Below are 18,162 nucleotides of genomic sequence, written 5' to 3'. Positions count from 1 at the left end.
TTGTAAGGTATCTATGTCCTTGTTAATTTTTGGTCTAGAAGATCTATTCAGTGGTGTCAATGGCGTGTTAAAGTCACCCACTATGATTGTATTGCTATTGATCTCTCCCTTAAAGTCCTCCAGAAGTTTGTTAATATATTTTGGTGCTCCCATATTTGGTGTGTATATGTTTACCAGTGTTATATCTTCTTGTTGGATCGATCCTTTTTAATATTATGTAGTGACCTTTTCTGTCTCTTACTATGGCCCTCATTTTGAAGTCTATCTTGTCAGATATGAGTATTGCTATACCAGCTTTTTTTTCTTCATTTCCAATTGCTTGGAAAAATTTTTTTCCATCCCTTCACTTTCATCCTGTGTGAGTCTTTTGTTGTGGGGTGGGTCTCTTATAGACAGCATATATATAGGTCATGTTTTCTTATCCAATGAGCTATCCTATGTCTTTTGATTGGAGCATTAAGCCATTTACATTCAAGGTAATTATTGATAGATAGTTATTAGTTGCCATTTTAATTTCATGCTTGGGCTCCTCTTTCTCTCTCTCTCACTTTCTCTCTCTCTCTCTCTCTCTCTCTCTGTTTCTCCTTCTTACAACAGTCCCTTCAGCATTTCTTGCAGTGCTGGTTTGGTGGTGGTAAATTCCTTTAGCTTTTTTATTTATTTATTTTTATCCTCACCTGAGGACAGCTTTGCATTTATCTTCAGACAGTGCAGGAGGGAGAAGGGGAGGAAGAGAGAGAGAAAAACATCGACATGAGAGAGACACATTGACTAGCTGCCACCCGCATGACCCCAAGTGGGGCCGGGGACAAACTGCAACCAAGATATCCATCCCTAGCAGGAACTGAACAGGAGTCTCTCTGGTCCAAGGCCAATGCTCCAACTGCTGAGCCAAACTGGTCAGGGCCCTTTAGGTTTTTTTTGTTTTTTGTGTGTTTTTTTTTTATCTGCAAAGCTCTTTGTTTCTCCTTCAATTGTGAATGATGATAGCCTTACTGGATAAAGTAGTCTTGGATTCAGATCCTTGCCTTGCATTATTTTGTACACTTCATGCCACTCCCTTCTGACCTGTAGCATTTCTATTGAGAAATCAGCTGACAGTCTAATGGGAGCTCCCTTGTAGGTAACTTTCTGTCTCCCTCTAGCTTCCTTTAAGATTCTTTCTTTGTCTTTAATGTTTGCCATTTTTATTATGCTGTGTCTAGCTGTGGGTCTTCTGGGATTCATCTTGCATGGGACTCTGTGTTTCCTGGACTTGTGTGACTTTTTCCTTTACAAGTTTAGGGAAGTTTTCTGTCATTATTTCTTCAAACAGGTTCTCTGTTCCTTTCTCTGATTCTTCTCCTTCCCATATCTCTATAAAGCAAATGTTGTTACGTTTTGTATTGTCCCACAGCTCCCTTAAACTCTCCTCCTGCTTTTTAAACTTTTGTTCCATTTGCTGCTGTATTTGGGTATTTTTCTCTACCTTGTCTTCTAAGTAGCTGATTCAGTCTTCAGCTTCTTCTAATCTACTATTGAACCCTTCTAAGGTATTTTTCATAACAGCTATGTCATTCTTTATTTCCTCTTGATTTTTATGCATAGCTTCTACCTCTTTTTTTAAGCTGAAGTAGTTCCCAGTGAGCTCATCATAATTCTTATTAAGTTGCTTGCAATTCTCACCAAATTGTTTGAGCACCCTTAAAGTCATTGCTTTGAATTCTTTATCTGACAAGTTGCTTTTTTCCATTTCCTGTAGTTCCTTTTCTAGTGATTCCTCTTTTCTTTCCTCTGGGTGTTGTTTCTTTGTCTCCCATTTTAGCCATATGGTAGCTCTAGACTCACTGAGGGATGTTTGGATGTGTAGGCAGCTCATTGTATATCAAATAAGGCTACTGTGCCTCCCACACTGTTCTTTTGGGTGTCACCTCTTGCCTGCTGTGGATCCTGGAACATTGACTACTGGGGACTGGTACTGGTGTATCCTGGTAGGTGCTGCTGCTGGATTGCATGGGTCCCTTTGAAGCTGTGTTCCCCGCTGGTCACTGGTGCCTCCTGTAGCTGTATTGCTCAGGCCCTGCTGGAGCTGCACCCCCTGCCCACACCTTGGGCGGCTGGGTCACACAGGTCTGTCTGGGGCCCTGGCTCCGCACCGCTCTTGAGGGTCAGGCTGCAAGGTCGCACAGGTCCCTCTGTATCCCCAGTTCTGCACCGCTCTTGTGGGCCACTGGGTTGCACATGTCCCTCTAGATCCTCAGCTTCCCACTGCTTTTGTGGGCCACTGGGTCACACAGACCCCTATGGATCCCCCCCCCACCACTGCTCTTGTGGGCAGCTATGTTGCACAGGCCCCGATGGAACCCCAGGTCCCGCTGCTGGTGGCTGGGGCATGCTGCTGCCCAGTGGGGTTCAACTCCTGCTCAGCTTTTATAGTTTTGGGGGATGGGTCTCAGCTGCTGGTCTATGTTTCTGTTGTCTGGGGATGGATGTCTGCTCCCCAACTTCTGTTGCTGGGGGTATATCTCGCCTCTGATCAGGCTGCTACTGTGGGGTGGTGCTGGGCTCCCAGCTGTTGTGACTTCTGCAACCAGTACCTTGACAGCTCCACTACTGTGCACTGGTCTGTGTTGACACAGGGTGTCCACTGGTCCGATGGTGCCAGGTGGACTGGTGGGCTCAGGTTGCTGGGTCCTAGCTGCTCCCACTGCCTCCTCCCAGGGAGAACCCAGAATCTTCCAAAGTGGTGGGACCTCCCCACAGTGCAGGGAGAAGTGCCCTGAAGAACCACTTACTGTGGTAGCCGGCTGCTCCCCATCTATAGCACTGGAACCTTCTGCTTGGCGTCTCTGCACTGCATGAGTTTGGTTATCCACCTTCACGTCCACTCACACACTCTCACACACTAGCTCACTCTCTCACACACTCACCCTCCCTCTGGTCCTGCCTGCTGCCATCTTTTTTTCCTGCCCTTTCTTTTTCTTAACGCTAAGAAAATATCTTCTTTTCAACCCAATCTTTTTGAGAACAGCTCTATTTGCTTTATGAGTTAGTCTTCTGTGAATTGCCTGTTTATAACTTTGACTTAGTTGGTTCTTTATCTTTTGTTTTCTTGGGGGGGGGGGGCTAAAAGTTCTATGTATTTTGGTTACCATTCTTCTACCTGTAATATATTACACGTATTTATTTTCCCAGAATAGTCCATATCTTTCAACTTTGAATCTTTTGCTCCATAGATCTTTTTTTCTTTAGTTTTTTTTCTTTATTGATTTTAGAGAGAGAGGAAGGGAGAGAGTGAGAGAGATGGAAACATCAATGAGAGAGAACACTGATTGGCTACCTCCTGCACCCCCCCCCCCCCCGGGGATCTGGCTCACAACCTGGGCATGTGTCCTAACTGGGAATCAAACTGGAGACCTCTTGGTGCATGGGTTGACACTCAACAAGTGAGCCACACCAGCCGGGCAGATCTTATTTTTTATAATCTCAAAATTATCAATTTATTTCTCATGATTTTGCTCTTCTGTGCCCTTCACAGGAAATTCAATCTGATTTGAAAAGCCAATAAAATATATATTTATTTTATTTTCATGGTTTACATTTTTAATTTGTTTTCAAATTTAAGTCTTTAATCAATCTATGAAGGTTTCTGCAGTAGTATGAGATAGGGGTATTATTTGCTATACAACCCTGTTGATTGAATAGACCCTACTATTGCTACTATTTTGCAATGCATCCTGTCAGATATCAAGTCCCCTTATATAAATATCCTTGTTTCTGAGTTCCAGTCTGTTTGTTTAGACTATTTGTCCATTCTTATGCCAATGCAAACTATTTTAATCACTACTGCTATAAACAAAAATTGTTAGATGAAATACAAGCTTCCATAAAATAAACATACCCATTCATTATTATTCTTCAAAGGGGGATGGGCTATTTTTTGGCCCTTTATTTTTCTACATAAATGTTAGAATTAGCCTGTCAAGTTTTATAAAATAAATTTGGGGGATTTTGATTAGAATTATATTAAAAAAAGGTTGATTTAGGGAGAACCATGTCTTTATAATACTGAGCCTTCACTTCCATGAACATAGCTTTGAAATCTCATTTCATCACATTATCCTTCCACTATCTCTCATTATTTTTTAAATTTATCTTTATTGTTGAGAGTATTACAGATGTCCCCCATTTCCCCCCATTGTCTCCCCTCCAGCTGGTTCCCACTTCACCCCAGACCTTGACCACACTATTGTCTGTGTCAATGGGCTATGTATATATGCATATAAGTTCTTTGGTTAATTTCTTCCCACCCCACCCCCAGCCCTCCCTGATTCCCTTTGAGATCTGTCAGTCTGTGCCATGTTTCCTTGCCTCTGGACCTATTTTGTTCATCAGTTTATTTTGTTCATTACATTCCATAAATAAGTGAGATCATGTGATACTTGTCTTTCTTTGCCTGGCTTATTTCAGTTAGTATAATACTCTCCAGGTTCCTCCATGCTGTCCCGAAGGGTAAGAGATCCTTCTTTTTTACAGCTGCATAGTATTCCACTGTGTAAATATACCACGGCTTTTTTTATCTACTCATCTCCTGATGGACACTTGGGCTGTTTCTAGATCATAGCTATCGTAAACAGCACTGCTATGAACATAGGGATGCATATATTCTTTCTGATTGGTGTTTCGTGATTCTTAGGATATATTCCTAGAAGTGGGATCAGTGGATCAAATGGCAGTTCAATTTTTAATTTTTTGAGGAAACTCCATAGAGTTTTCCATAGTGGCTGCACCTGTCTGCATTCCCACCAGCAATGTACTAGGGTCCCTTTTCTCCACATCCTAACCAACACTTGTTGCTTATTGATTTATTGACGGTAGTCATTCTGGCAGGTATGAGGTGATATCTCATTGTCATTTTAATTTGGATCTCTCTGATAATTGGTGACTTTGACTCTCTTACCTCTCACTGATGTCATCTTGTTACTCCCCTCTTTCCTCATTTCTCAATAACTGCTGTTCAGGCCTCCCTAATATTTTTCCAATATCTACAGAGACAATTTTTCCAATATTCTGGCTACTTTGAGTTCTCTAATATCTTATCTTCCATTACACCTTATGTAGCTACTCCCATAGTCAATTCTACCCCTTGATATTACCAATAACTACAATGACTGTAATACCTTCCATTTCTTTTCATTCATCCTAATCTCTCATGACTACATCTTCTCTTGGAATTTTAAAGTTCTAATCAGATATGTCATATATAAATGAGTGCGCATGTTGTTGTGCGTGTGCACGCATGTGTGTTTAAGTTACATTACTGTTTACAATAATGTAAGAAATACTTCATTGTTTAAAAAAAAAAGTTTTGTGCTTTTTAAACCTCCCCATATATACCTCAGAGGACAATCTGTTGGCACACCCATATAAAAGAATTTGATGAAGTAAGAAAAAGGTGAAAATAATAAATGGGTCTGTTTTGTTCTCTCATGTTATTGTTTGAATACAATTAATTCCTTTATTACTAAAGGCCTGAAACATTGTTTCATATCCCATTTATTTGTGTGGTTTCAAAGTAAATGAGAAAAAAGAATCAATTTATTCTAAATGTATGAACATCTGAGTTCATAAAACAAAGCAAGAAATTCAAAGAAAAACATCTCATCCACTGCTGAAATGGTATAACTTTCTGGCAGCAATTTAGAAATATGTATCAAGGGCCTTTAAAATATTAATTTCCTTTGGCCATCAATTCCTCCCATAGGAATTTATCTCAAAGAAGCAAAATAAAAGGTGGGTAACATTTCACGCATAAAGATGTTCATGACAGTGTTATTTATAACAATGGTTAATGCCCAAGAGTAAGAAAATGGTCCAATAGTAAATAGCTACTATATAGCCATTTTTATGAAATTTTTAATGATATAAATTACTTTGTGATGTACTGTTCCATTTCTTTAAATATATATATGGTATTAACTTAATTTATGCTTCAAAAAATAAAATAGAAAATTAAAAAGCCTAGAAGTAAATATGCCAAAAGGTTAATAGTATTTGAGCTTTTGGTAGTAAGATTATGGGTGGGTAGGTGAATGTGTTTTCTTCTGCTTCTAATAATTATCTGTATTTTCTAAATTTACTACATTCAGAATTGACTACTTTAATAATCAGTAAGGGAAAATAAATTTAAAAAGATATAAAAATATAAAGTAAATAAAATAAGAATTTAAATAGTCGAGGCACACCATTTTATTTCCTCTTATTGGCTTAAGTTTTATCGCAATTATTTAAATAGGATGATTTGTTTTCACATCGAATGAATGTTCTGCTGCATCGATAGTAAATTTACACATGAGAACATTTAATACAAGTTCTTCAGAGAGAAAGGGGTACAAGGATGTTCAGTTTTCATAGACTCTTGCAAATACACTAGTTAGTCACTATTTTTGGAGGTTTATATATCAGAGCCACTATTTTTGGAGGTTTATATATCAGTCCTGGAATACAGCACTGTAGGCTCCAACTTTTATCACTTCCTAAAAACATCAAGAAAGTAACACAAAAGCAAGGCCTGTTTATACAGTATATTGATGCTTTATTTTTAACATATATTTAATGAAGTCAGCCTTTGATGACTAGTATTTCTTTTGCCTGCTAGTACCAAACCGTAAATAAGGTTCCTGACTAGATTACATTCATGCAGTTCTCATATTAACGGAAATTGGAGAGATGGAAAAAGATTATAAGAAGAGACATTATAAAAACAGACAGACCTCACAAGTCAAACTTAATAGTAAAATCATTCTGTTTCATGTAGACAACCATGAAAACAAATATCCTGTGAGCTAGAGATATATATTGTATCTTTCCAGATCTTTATGCCTTCTTAAAACAGATTTCCATAACTATACAATGTGATTACAATTGATGAAGCAATGGCCCACAGAAAGAGGCTGATAAAACATCAGGTTCCAGAAAACCAGATAAACATGTTCATGATTTCTAACTGTAACAAAGGTAAGATAGTATTGGGTATGAAGATAGAATCCAGAGACACAGAAAATATTAGCTACTTTAAAAATAAGGATCTATAAAACAGCACCACCTCTCTTATTTGCAGTAATCCCTGGGGACACATTCATGTTACTGCTTATTTAATTGGTAGACAAGACTGCAAAAAAGGCTGTATGACTTTAACACATGATATGAATATTTTAACACTCTGGTAGAGCATTCGAAAAAACAACAAAAACATACCTCTAGGCAAACTAGAGGAGCAAAGAACAAGAAACTGAAATGTATGAGCGATTTGTCCCAAAGACTATCTCAGGCAGTATACCTTAAGAAACAAAATTTCCCTTTCTAGTTATCTTATCTCCCACCCCTTTTCCTGACCTCCATAGGAGCTATATAAGGACTCTCTTTGTAGAGAGACTAAAGTGAAAGTAAAACTAGGCTTGGAATTTAATGTGGCCCCCAAATTAAAGAAACACTGTAATTTCAGAATTTCCACTAAGTCTCTATTTAGCAAAGGATAGATGATGCTGTTGTTTGAAAAGTACATGGTTTAAGATAAATTAATATGATCAAGTTTTGTTTTTTTTTAAGTCAGTACACAGAAACACAAGCAAAAAAGTTTTCCAAAATCATTAGAGGGGGGCAATAAAATTGGCTCTGAGTTTTTATCAGCCAAAGCAAAGGGAAAATAGAATGAGTTACAAGAATCATATTGTTTTTAAGATATAAAAATCTTATTGTATAGGGGAAGAAAAGCTTTTTCTGAAACTGAGTCCCTGTGAGAAATGTATAATAATTTACAGGTTTTATACAGAAGAAATAATATAGAGAACAGCACATCATAATAAACATAATGTGTCACTAATATAGTTTTTTATTGAATTCCTCAAGAAAGCCTACCATATCAAGCTAATGCTTCAATCCGTAAAGAATATTTTTTGTTCTCAGATAATATATTTGTATTATTTAATAACCTTATATAACAAAAAAAAAACCACAACATATTATACCTATTTATCTATATCTCTTAAAACGGTATCACTGTTATATATACACAATACATTCCAATATGGTCATTACTTTTTTAATATTCCTAAACTAAAACAAAAGCATAACCTTCATACCAAAACCAAACTGAAGGTATTCACTATTTCCCTCACCTGTGATTCTTTCACGTTTTCAACAGTAAAGTTGAACCAGACTCGGAAGCGTGAATTACAGGTATCCGGCCTAATGAACAAATCATACTCAAACTCAGAGACCTGGTCTACCCGTCCAAGGTTACCTGGTGATAAAAATGAAGAGAACTGGGTTTTAATAGAAGTCCATGCAGTTCAATGGTACGTACATTTAAATATTAGGAGCTCTCACAGCAACATTTGTCATCATGCAGTACTTAAAGGTACAGCATTACCAATCTCTAAGGCTGCTGACTCTGAATGCAGCCCAGGAAAAGAGGACGCTTTGACCTATGCCAGCCTGTATTGCAGTCCTTATTATCCAGCAGATTCTTTTGTGTCTTTAACAAATTGGAATGCTGTATGGAGCATGTGTCAAGTCCCAGTAAATCAAATAAGAATTACAACCAAACTTCAGTTTGCTACTTTGAAAAACAAGGATGATAATACCTTAAGTATTCTGAATTAAGCTTTATGGTATACAAACTGACTCTGATATATTTGATCTTATATAACTCTCAAATGCAGTGGGGATATGCATTTTTACTGAGTTTGGTATATCTCCAAACTTCTATCAGAACATGTAAACAATATGTAAAGTAGAATACTGTTTTAAATTAAAAAATTAGAAGCAGTTATTATGTAAGAATAACGATGATAAATTTACAAATAATCATGAAATTAATTTCCATTTTCTCCAACAGAACTAACAGTTAAATCAAAAATGTATAAACTCGGCCAGCCGGTGTGGCTCAGTGGATTGAGCACCATCTCATGGACTGAGAGGTCCCGGTTCAATTCTGGGTCAGGGCACATGCCCTGATTGTGGGCTCGTTCCCCAGTAGGGGGCATGCAGAAGGCAGCCAATTGATGCTTCACTTTTATATCAATGTTTCTCTCTCTCCCTTCCTCTCTCTCCAAAAAAATCAATAAAAACATATATATTTTTAAATGTATAAACTTAAGTGTAACTTCCATTTTTTGTCTCTCCTTTTTATAATAATCGAGAGCAGTGAATTGCTGAAAATGTTAATAGTAGAATAAAATAAAAAAACAAAGACTTTGGTGAATTCCCAAACCAAATTATCAACTACTAAAGAAGAGTAAAGATGACTATAAACATCAACAAAGCAATTGATTGAGAAGTCAGTATTGTATTACACTTGAAGAACACAGCAATCTATAGCTTTAAAATTAGCTCTAGAGTCTTTATCCAAAAAAAAAAGAAAGAAAGAAAGAAAGAAAGAAAGAAAGAAAGAAAGAAACCCAAAATCACTCAGAATTAAACTTTAACCAAACATAAACAGAAAATTTTTTAAGCAAACAGGGAAAAGTAGCCATAATACATACAAAAGAACAACAATAAGAATGACCATTGACTTTTTCTCAGAAATCATGGAGGACAGTAATGAAATTTTTAAAGTGATGAAAGAATAAAATTCTGAATATTCAATATCCAATGAAAATATCCTTAAAAACAAGAGTAAACGAAATCATTCTCAGATAAACAAAAGCAGAGAAAATTCATTTCCAGCAGACCTGCATTACAAGGAAATCTAAAAGATGGTAAATGGAACTCATGTCTATAAGAATAAATGAACATCATAAAAATAGTAAATAGTATGTAAATATAAGACTTTTTGTCTCATCATTTTTGTTGTTGTTGTTATTGTTAATCCTTACCCGAGGATATTTTTCCATTGATTTTTTTAGATAGAGTACAAGGGAGGAGGTGGGGAGAGAGAGAAAAACATCGATATAAGAGAGATACATGGATTGGTTGCCTCCCACACCAAGCCAGGGATCGAACCTGCAACCCAGGTACATGCCCTTGACTGGGAATCAAACCCTTGACCCTTTTGTTCAACTGCTAAGTCAAACTGGCCAGGGCTGTCTCATAATTTTTAAAAAGGCTATCAATTAACTGTTTAAAGTAAATATTTAAACAATGACATACTTTGTATAAAAACAAAATATATGACAATAATAAGAAGAATTGGGATGGATAAATATAATTAAACTGGTGTGAGGTTACTACATTTGTAAGGTGGGAAGTAGAAAGCAGAAGGAATACATCTGAGAAAACAAAAACAAAAACAAGAGTAGTTATCACTAAGTTCAAAGTACCAAGTATAAACAAAGTATTTAGTATGAAGTGGTAAAATACTGACTCCTAAAAGGGTTTGATAAGTTATCAAACCATGAAAAGACATGGAAAAAAACTGAATGTATATTAATAAGCAAAAGAACTCAATCGAAAAAGGCTACACACTGTATGATTCTATAACATTCTGAAAAACACAAAACAAAAGAAATAGTAAAAATATGAGGTTGGGGGAAGAAGGGAATTATTGCAGAGCCAGATAAAGTTTTAGGGCAATAAAAATATTCTGTGTGACTATGAGAATGGATACTTGTAATTACATATTTATGCAAACTAATAGAATGTACAATACCAAGAGTGAACTATAGACTTCGGGTGATTATGATATGTCAATGTAGGTTCATCAGTTTTAACAAATATACCACTCTCATGGGGGATATTTGTAATGGGGGAGTCTATATGTGCGTGTGAGGGTGAGGGGTATATAGGATATCTGTATACCTTCCTCTCAATTTTGCTGTGAACCTAAATGCACTCTAAAATTTAATTTTTAAACAAAAAAGTTTAAAAAGAGTTTGCTAAATTATGAGTGCAAATTGTTAGTTTAGAGCAACCATTAAAATAGTATTACTAAGAATCCAATACAAGAAATATAAAATACTAAAAAAAAAATTAATTAACCCAAATGAAGGCAGTAAAAGAGTAACAGAAAACAGAAGGGACAATAAGAAAATGAATAACAAAATAGTTCATTTAAATCCAACTATCAATAGTTACATTAAAATAGAACAGATATATAAATAGAATAAACATTCCAATAAAAAGCATACATTGCTAGATGGGAATAAAAAGTCAGACACAACAGACATAAATAGTCTGAAATTAAATAATTTGTAAAGGATTTATCACTTTCTTTTTCCACCTATGACAAATAGTCCATACTTAAACATATAAAAAACCAAAAGGCGAAAAGAAAAAAAAAACAAAATCTTAAATGGAGCAACATAGAAGTCAACTCATCAAGTACGAGGAACCTTCAATAAAATTAACAGCTGATTTTGTATTAGGAACCACAGAGGTCAGAAAGCAGTGGGATAGCATTTTCAAATAGCTGAAAGAAAATACTATCAACAAAGAATTTGATAGCCAGCAAAAAATACTCTTTAAGTATGAGAAAGTTAAAACATTATTAGATTTTATTTTATTTTTTTCTTTGATTTGAGAGAGAGAGGAAGGGAGAGGGAGAGACAGAAACATCAATGAAAGAGAACATCAATTGGCCGCCTCCTGCATGCCCCCCACTGGGGATTGGGCCCACAACCCAGTCATTCCCTGACTGGGAATCAATCTGGCAACCTCTTGGTACATGGGTCAACACTCAACCACTGAGCCACACAGGCCGGGCAAGACATTATCAGATTTTAAAACTTGCCCTAGCCTGCTGGTGTTGCTCCGTGGATTGAGTGTCATCCCATGGACTGAGAGGTTCGGGTTCAATTCCCAGTCAGGGCATATGCCTGGATTTTGGGCTCGATCCCCAAAAGGGGCATGCAGGAGGCAGCTGATTGATGTTTCTCTCTCACATTGATGTTTCTATCCTTCTCACCCTTTCTCTCTCTCTAAAAAAAATCAATAAAAAGATATTTTTAAAAAACATCTGGATACTAGTGTTATGTACTTTTAAAAAAGAAACTACAGCTAATATCATACTTAATGGTGTAAAATTTAATTGCTTCTCCTTGAGTTCAAGAATAAGGGAAGGGTGTCCATTTTTACCACATCTATTCAACATCCTTCTGGCAAGTCAAGCTACTGCAATAAAGCAAGAAAAACAAAAGACATACAAGTTAGGGAAGAAAAATAAAGCTGTTCTTACTACAGATGATAATGTTGTTTACATAGAAAATGTAAACAAATTTAGCAAGATCACAGGATACAAACTGAATATACTAAAATCAATTGTACCAGTAATAAACAATTACACTACTAAAAGACAAATGGAAAATAACAATTTAAGAATTCCATTTACAATAATACCAAAACCACAAAATACCTAAAAATAAGTTTAACTGCATATGTCTAAGTTTTTTACACTGAAAATTAAAAAATATTGCTGAAAGAATTTAAAGAATACCTAAATATAATGGAAATATATGTCATATGTTCATGATGGAAGACTCAAAATTTTCAAGATGGCAATTCACCCAAACTGATGTCTATATATTCAATAGAATCATAATCAAGTCCCAGAAACCTTTTTGTAGAAACTGAGTAGCTTATTCTAATCACATATGAAAATACAAAGAACCTAGTATATTCAAAACAATTTTAATAAAGAAAAAATATGCTAAAACGTTACCGTAATCAATACAGTTTGGTACTCAAAAAAATAGACATATACATCAATGAAACTGAATACAGAATCCAGAAATAGACCCACATATATATAAGCAATTCAATCTTGAGGCAATGAGGAAATAAGTCTTAACAAGTTGTACTAAAAATGAACATCAACCCTTACTTAAATCATATACAAAAATAACTCAAAATGAATCATAGATCCAAATGTAAAACCTAAAATTATAAAGCTTATAGAGGAAATCATATGAGAAAAATCTTTGTGGTCTTTGAGTAAGCAAAAACTTCTTACATAAAACACAGAAAATAGCCCTGGCTGGTTTGGCTCAGCAGTTAGAGCGTCCGTCTGCGGTCAGGAGAGACCCGGGTTCAGTTCCCGCTAAGGGCACGTACTTCGGTTGCAGTTTGTCCCCGGCCCTGGCTGGTCGTGCGGGTGGCAGCCACTCGATGTGTCCCTTTCACATCGATGTTTCTCTCTCTCTCCCTCCCACTCTATCTGTACAAAAAATGGAAAAATGTCCTCGGGTGAGGATTAAATAAATAAATAAATAAATAACAGAAAATATAAAATATTTTTTTCATTATTCAATTACTTTTTTTTTCAAAAACATTAGCTCTTTGTCTGGCTGTTGTGGCTCAGTGGATTGAGTGTCATCCCATGGACTGAGAGATCCCAGTTCAATTCCCAGTCAGGGCACATGCCTGGGTTGTGGGCTCAATCCCCAGTGAGGGGCATGCAGGCGGCAGCCGATCAATGTCTCCTTCTTACATTGATGTTTCTAGCTCTCTCTCCCTTCTTCTTTCTCTAAAACATCAATGAAAATAAAAATAAAAAAATTAGCTCTTTGAAAGACACCATTAAAAATGAAAAGCAAAGCCACAGACTGGGAGAAGGTATGTGTCACATTAACAAAGAACTTGTATTCAATATACAAAGAGCCTTACAAATCATTATTAATACAAACAACCTCATCAGAAAATGAGCAATAGGTTTAAACAAATACTTAACACAAAAAGATACGTGTGGCCAAAAATACATACAAGATGCTAAAACACCATTTATCATCAAGAAAATGTAAATTAAAACCACAATGAGATACCACTGTCTCATTAGGAGTGTTTGGTTAATTTAATTGAGATACATATTAATAATTTTATTTTTATGTTTAATAAGTATCAAAAAGAGTATTACGCATACCTTGCTTAATCAATTATATATTAGTAATAGCTGTAATAATTTATTTTAAAAGAATGTTTTTAATCTGTATCTTTCAAGTCATGGGAAATAAGTATTTCTAATATTTACATATACAGAGGAGAGGCATGCCAAAGTCATCAATAAAAGACTTCCAAGCAAATAGATTATAGATATAGATATAGATATATAGATATAGATAGATATAGATATAGATATAGAGGTATAGATATAGATATAGATGATATAGATATATATTGTGCTTTAGGATAATTCTGTGGAAAAAATAAAAAGAAAATATGAATTCATGTACAAAGAAGAAATAATGTAAAATTTCTGCTTAGAAAAGTATGTTCATTAAATTTTAAATGGATATATACAGCTAATAATTACACAGTATTTACTGTGTGACACTCATCAGATTACTAAATTATGTAACTCATTTAAACATCATCACACCCTTAAGAGGTAGGCTCTATTATCAATCTCATTTTACTGTGAGGAAATAGACATAAAGATAAGTAAATTACTTAACGTCATAAAGCTAAGTAATTCTTAGAGCCTGGCTGTGAATCCAAGTATTCCAGCTTGAATCTGATTTTCTTCATCCAATCCAATCTGACATAATTGTTTTTTAACTGGGAAATACAGTACATTTACATTTATTGCAATTCCTGAAAGAGTTTTATCATCTTGTTTTTCATAGTTATTCTACTCTTGTTATGCTCCTTCTGTCTTCTCTTTCACTAAATCAGGTTTTATTTCTCTTCTTCCTCTCTGCCAATTTAGAAGTTTTTCATTCTACTTCTGTTCTAGTAGTTATTATCCTTATTTTTTTTTAAAGATCAATAGTTGACATGACAAAGTATAAATTTAAATATTTCTACCTTCCTCTCCTCAAAATTCAAGAACCTTGGGACTATCATTCCTCTTAAAGTACTCTTTTTCCCTAGTTGTTTTTAAGAACTTTTCTTTATCTATAGTATTCTAGTTTCACTGCTGCATATTGAGAAGTGAAGGATTTAGTTCTACTTTTTTTTAAAGAAATTGTACTTCCTAAATCTGAGGATTCATATCTTTAATCCTAGTATTTATTGAGTTTTGCTATCTTCCATGCACACTAGCCTGTTTCCTTGTATATTTTATAATTTTCCATTTTAAGCTCACCTACATTTGAATTTTACCTGTAAGAATCCCTGTGCTGTTAGTAGCAAAGGAATGACCTTGCATGGATTTTAGATTTTTGTATTCGTTTCTTCCAGTCATCCCAGGAATACATCTAGCCTGTTACTAACTTTTATATTAATTTTTCATTTTGGGAGGGTGGCACTAAGTCAAGCAATATCTGGAAATTTAAAACCCAAAACCAAGACAAAAGGCCACAGTTAAAAATTTTAGGAGAGCCCTTCTATTCTGCTCTTAAAGATCAAGGTTAGATAGACATAGATTTGAACCCTCACCCTGCCATTTACTAATTTTGAAGTTTGGAGACAAATCTCCTAACTGTTCTAGACCTCAGTTTTCTTATCTTTCAAAAGGAGATAAAATATTTTATTTATAGTATTATTATAAAGATTAAATGGGGTCATATATATAAATGACCTAGTCAGCGCTTAAGCCCAAACACATTGGCATCAACCTTGAGTCTTCTTTTACTGTCATGTTGAATAAATAATCCATAGAGGAATCCTTTCACATACATCTAGAATCCAGCCACTTCTCATTACCTCCACAGATATCACTTTGATCCAAGCCACTATCTTCTCCCATCTGGAGTATTGTCCTTGTTTGTTCCCCTGTGTTCTAGTCTCAACACAATAGCCAAAATAATCTTTCCAAAACATGAGAAATCATGCCACACATTTTTCAAAATCCTGTAGAGCTTTAGCATTTCATTCAGAGTAAAACACAAAGTTTTTAAAAGATTCTATATAATCTGCCCCCCTTTCACCTGTGTGACCTCATCTCCTACTATGCTCACACTATTCAGCCTCCTTATCATTTTTCCTATATGTCAGGCACACAGCTTTAAAGGATTTGTAATGGTTATTCCCTCTCCTAAACTTATGTTTCCTACATTTCAACATGGATGACTCCCCAACCTCCTTCAAGAAGCTGGTCAAATTTCACTTCCTCAGTGAGTTCAACCTGACCACCATGTTTAATATTGTGAAATACTCTTCCCACGTTCCTGATTCTTCTAACCTGCCCTAATTCTCCACAGCACTCACCACAGTTATGAAACTTACTTACTTATTTACTATAAGTATTGTTTTTCTCCCTTCTGATAGGAATGTAAGCTCAGAAATATTTTTCTGTTTTGTTTACTGTTATATCCCCAGCACCTGTGACAGTGTCTAGCCCAACCTAGTTATTAAACATCTGCTGAATAAATGTATAAATAAAAGCAAACTCCTAAAGTTGTTAAGTAATGTAAATGATAGAGTTATTGTAGCAACATTCTGAAGGTCTGTTCTGTTCCAGACCTTGTTTTGGGTCCTGGGAACACAAACAGGAGTAATTCAGTCCCTGTTTTCATGGAGCTAATAGTCAAATCAAGCTGGAGCAATAATTACACAAGTGGATTATTAAATTCAAAGCATCAAGTGCTCTGATGGAGAATTTCCCAGAGGAACATCATAGGATGCTGTGCAAAAGGGAGTTATTTTACATCTATAGTACAGAAACATAAACTGGTTCCCCCAAAAAGCACAAGAATCTCCAACAATGCATCTTTAAAATTGTAAAACAAAAAAAATTAGTTGTCTGTGTTTGTCTATTGAAGGTTATTTTTAAGAAGTCAGTCAACTTAAATAACCTATGTACTTGACCTCTAAATGTTGGCTTATTTACTTTTCATAAAACTTATGATATACTGTTCACTTGATTTTCCAGAATAATGAGGTACTTATTTTTCTTCTTTATTTTGGACAAATTTTCTCCTATATTACAGAAATATAGAGAAACTCCCCCTCAAAAATCTCTCTCTACAGAGATATTCTGTTTTCAAAATGGGAAAAAAAAAACCTACATTAAAAAATGTATTATTTCTCTTTATGCTTTCTAACGGCTTTTTATTAATTTATTTATTTTTCAGATCTCTTATCTTACACAAGAGATTTTAAACAAAAAAAAAATATGTTAAATTATCTCAGAAACAGACAAGGAACAAATTGTAACTAATATTCTGAATTAAAATGCACACCGGAACTGGTGAACTGGGATTCAGGGGTCCTTGCGAATGACCTTCTACAGCCATTTTGTTATACAATTCTATGCAAGAAGGGAACCCAAATCATATGAGTAACAGTGGAATATTAAAGATGACAAGCCCCAGGAAATAAAGAAAAAATAAATAAAAACCTCACTATGCTGGAAAATTAGCAAGATCCTATGACTTTCCATCTGCTCTAGCCTATTCATTTCCAAGATTTCACCTTCCACAGAAAAGTAACCACAATGATCCAGGTAGTCAGGTTGGGAAGATCCTCTCAGAAAACAAAGTGCTTATCCATGCTGGAGAAATGACCTCTTTCTAAATATCACCTAGAGCCCTGGATATGGCAATTTCCCTAAAGGAGTTAATTTCTTTCTCCTAGGTAAATCCATTTCTTTCTGGGAACGTGTTCGTGATCTTGGATCACCATTAAAAAAAAAAAAAAAAGGTTTTTGAAGCTGTGTATTTGCCTGATCAAAAGACTAAAAAAGCCCTGGCCGATTTGGCTCAGCGGTTAGAGCATCGGCCTATGGTTCAGAGAGACCCGGGTTCGGTTCCCACTAAGGGCACGTACCTCGGTTGTTGTTTGTCCCCGGCCCCGGTTGGGTTGTGCGGGTAGCAACCACTCAATGTGTGCCTTTCACATCAATGTTTCTCTCTCCCTTCCTCTCTCTCCCTCCCACTCTATCTGAACAAAAATGAAAAAATGTCCTCGGGTGAGGATAAAAAAAAAAAAAAAAGACTAAAAAAGCAAAGGAACAGAAATCAATGTAGTTAGTTATCTTACATCATTGCTGCCGCTGCATTTAAATAATCACCAACAATGCAGAATCATAATTAGCCCTTCCTCCAGCAAAGGCTGAAAGTAAGTAAAAGCTAGAAAAATGCATTTATTACATAAATATTCTAAAAAATACATGCACTCTAAGAATAAAACCAATAGAAATATTGAACCCAGCAGTAAGTATCATCAAATGCAGCAATGCAGCTAAATACAACTTATATCTCTTTGATTCAATAACCAAATGTTCACTGAGCACTTGTCAGGTAGCAGTAATTCTGCTATTTATTAGAGATTCTAATTTGTTAGTATAAAATAGTTATTAAAAGCATA

The 18,162-nt window shown here is 35.4% G+C and overlaps 1 protein-coding gene across 2 annotated transcripts in view; it reads right to left on the bottom strand.

The window, feature by feature from the left end:
• Nucleotides 1-18,162, bottom strand: part of AGBL4 (ATP/GTP binding protein like 4) — a 1,033,620-nt gene that overhangs the window by 920,138 nt on the left and 95,320 nt on the right. Inside the window, exon 2 of one of the 2 annotated variants that reach the window (XM_036257022.1) lies at nucleotides 8,121-8,281. In XM_036257022.1, the coding sequence (XP_036112915.1) occupies nucleotides 8,121-8,281 (161 nt within the window). The remainder of the gene's footprint in view (nucleotides 1-8,120; nucleotides 8,282-18,162) is intronic. The other variant, XM_036257023.1, reaches the window with a different exon arrangement.

Source organism: Molossus molossus, unplaced genomic scaffold (assembly GCF_014108415.1).
Source record: "Molossus molossus isolate mMolMol1 unplaced genomic scaffold, mMolMol1.p scaffold_m16_p_12, whole genome shotgun sequence".
Lineage (NCBI taxonomy): Eukaryota > Metazoa > Chordata > Mammalia > Chiroptera > Molossidae > Molossus > Molossus molossus.
Note: the sequence above shows the minus strand (reverse complement) of the source record. Positions and strands in the feature narration are given on the sequence as shown.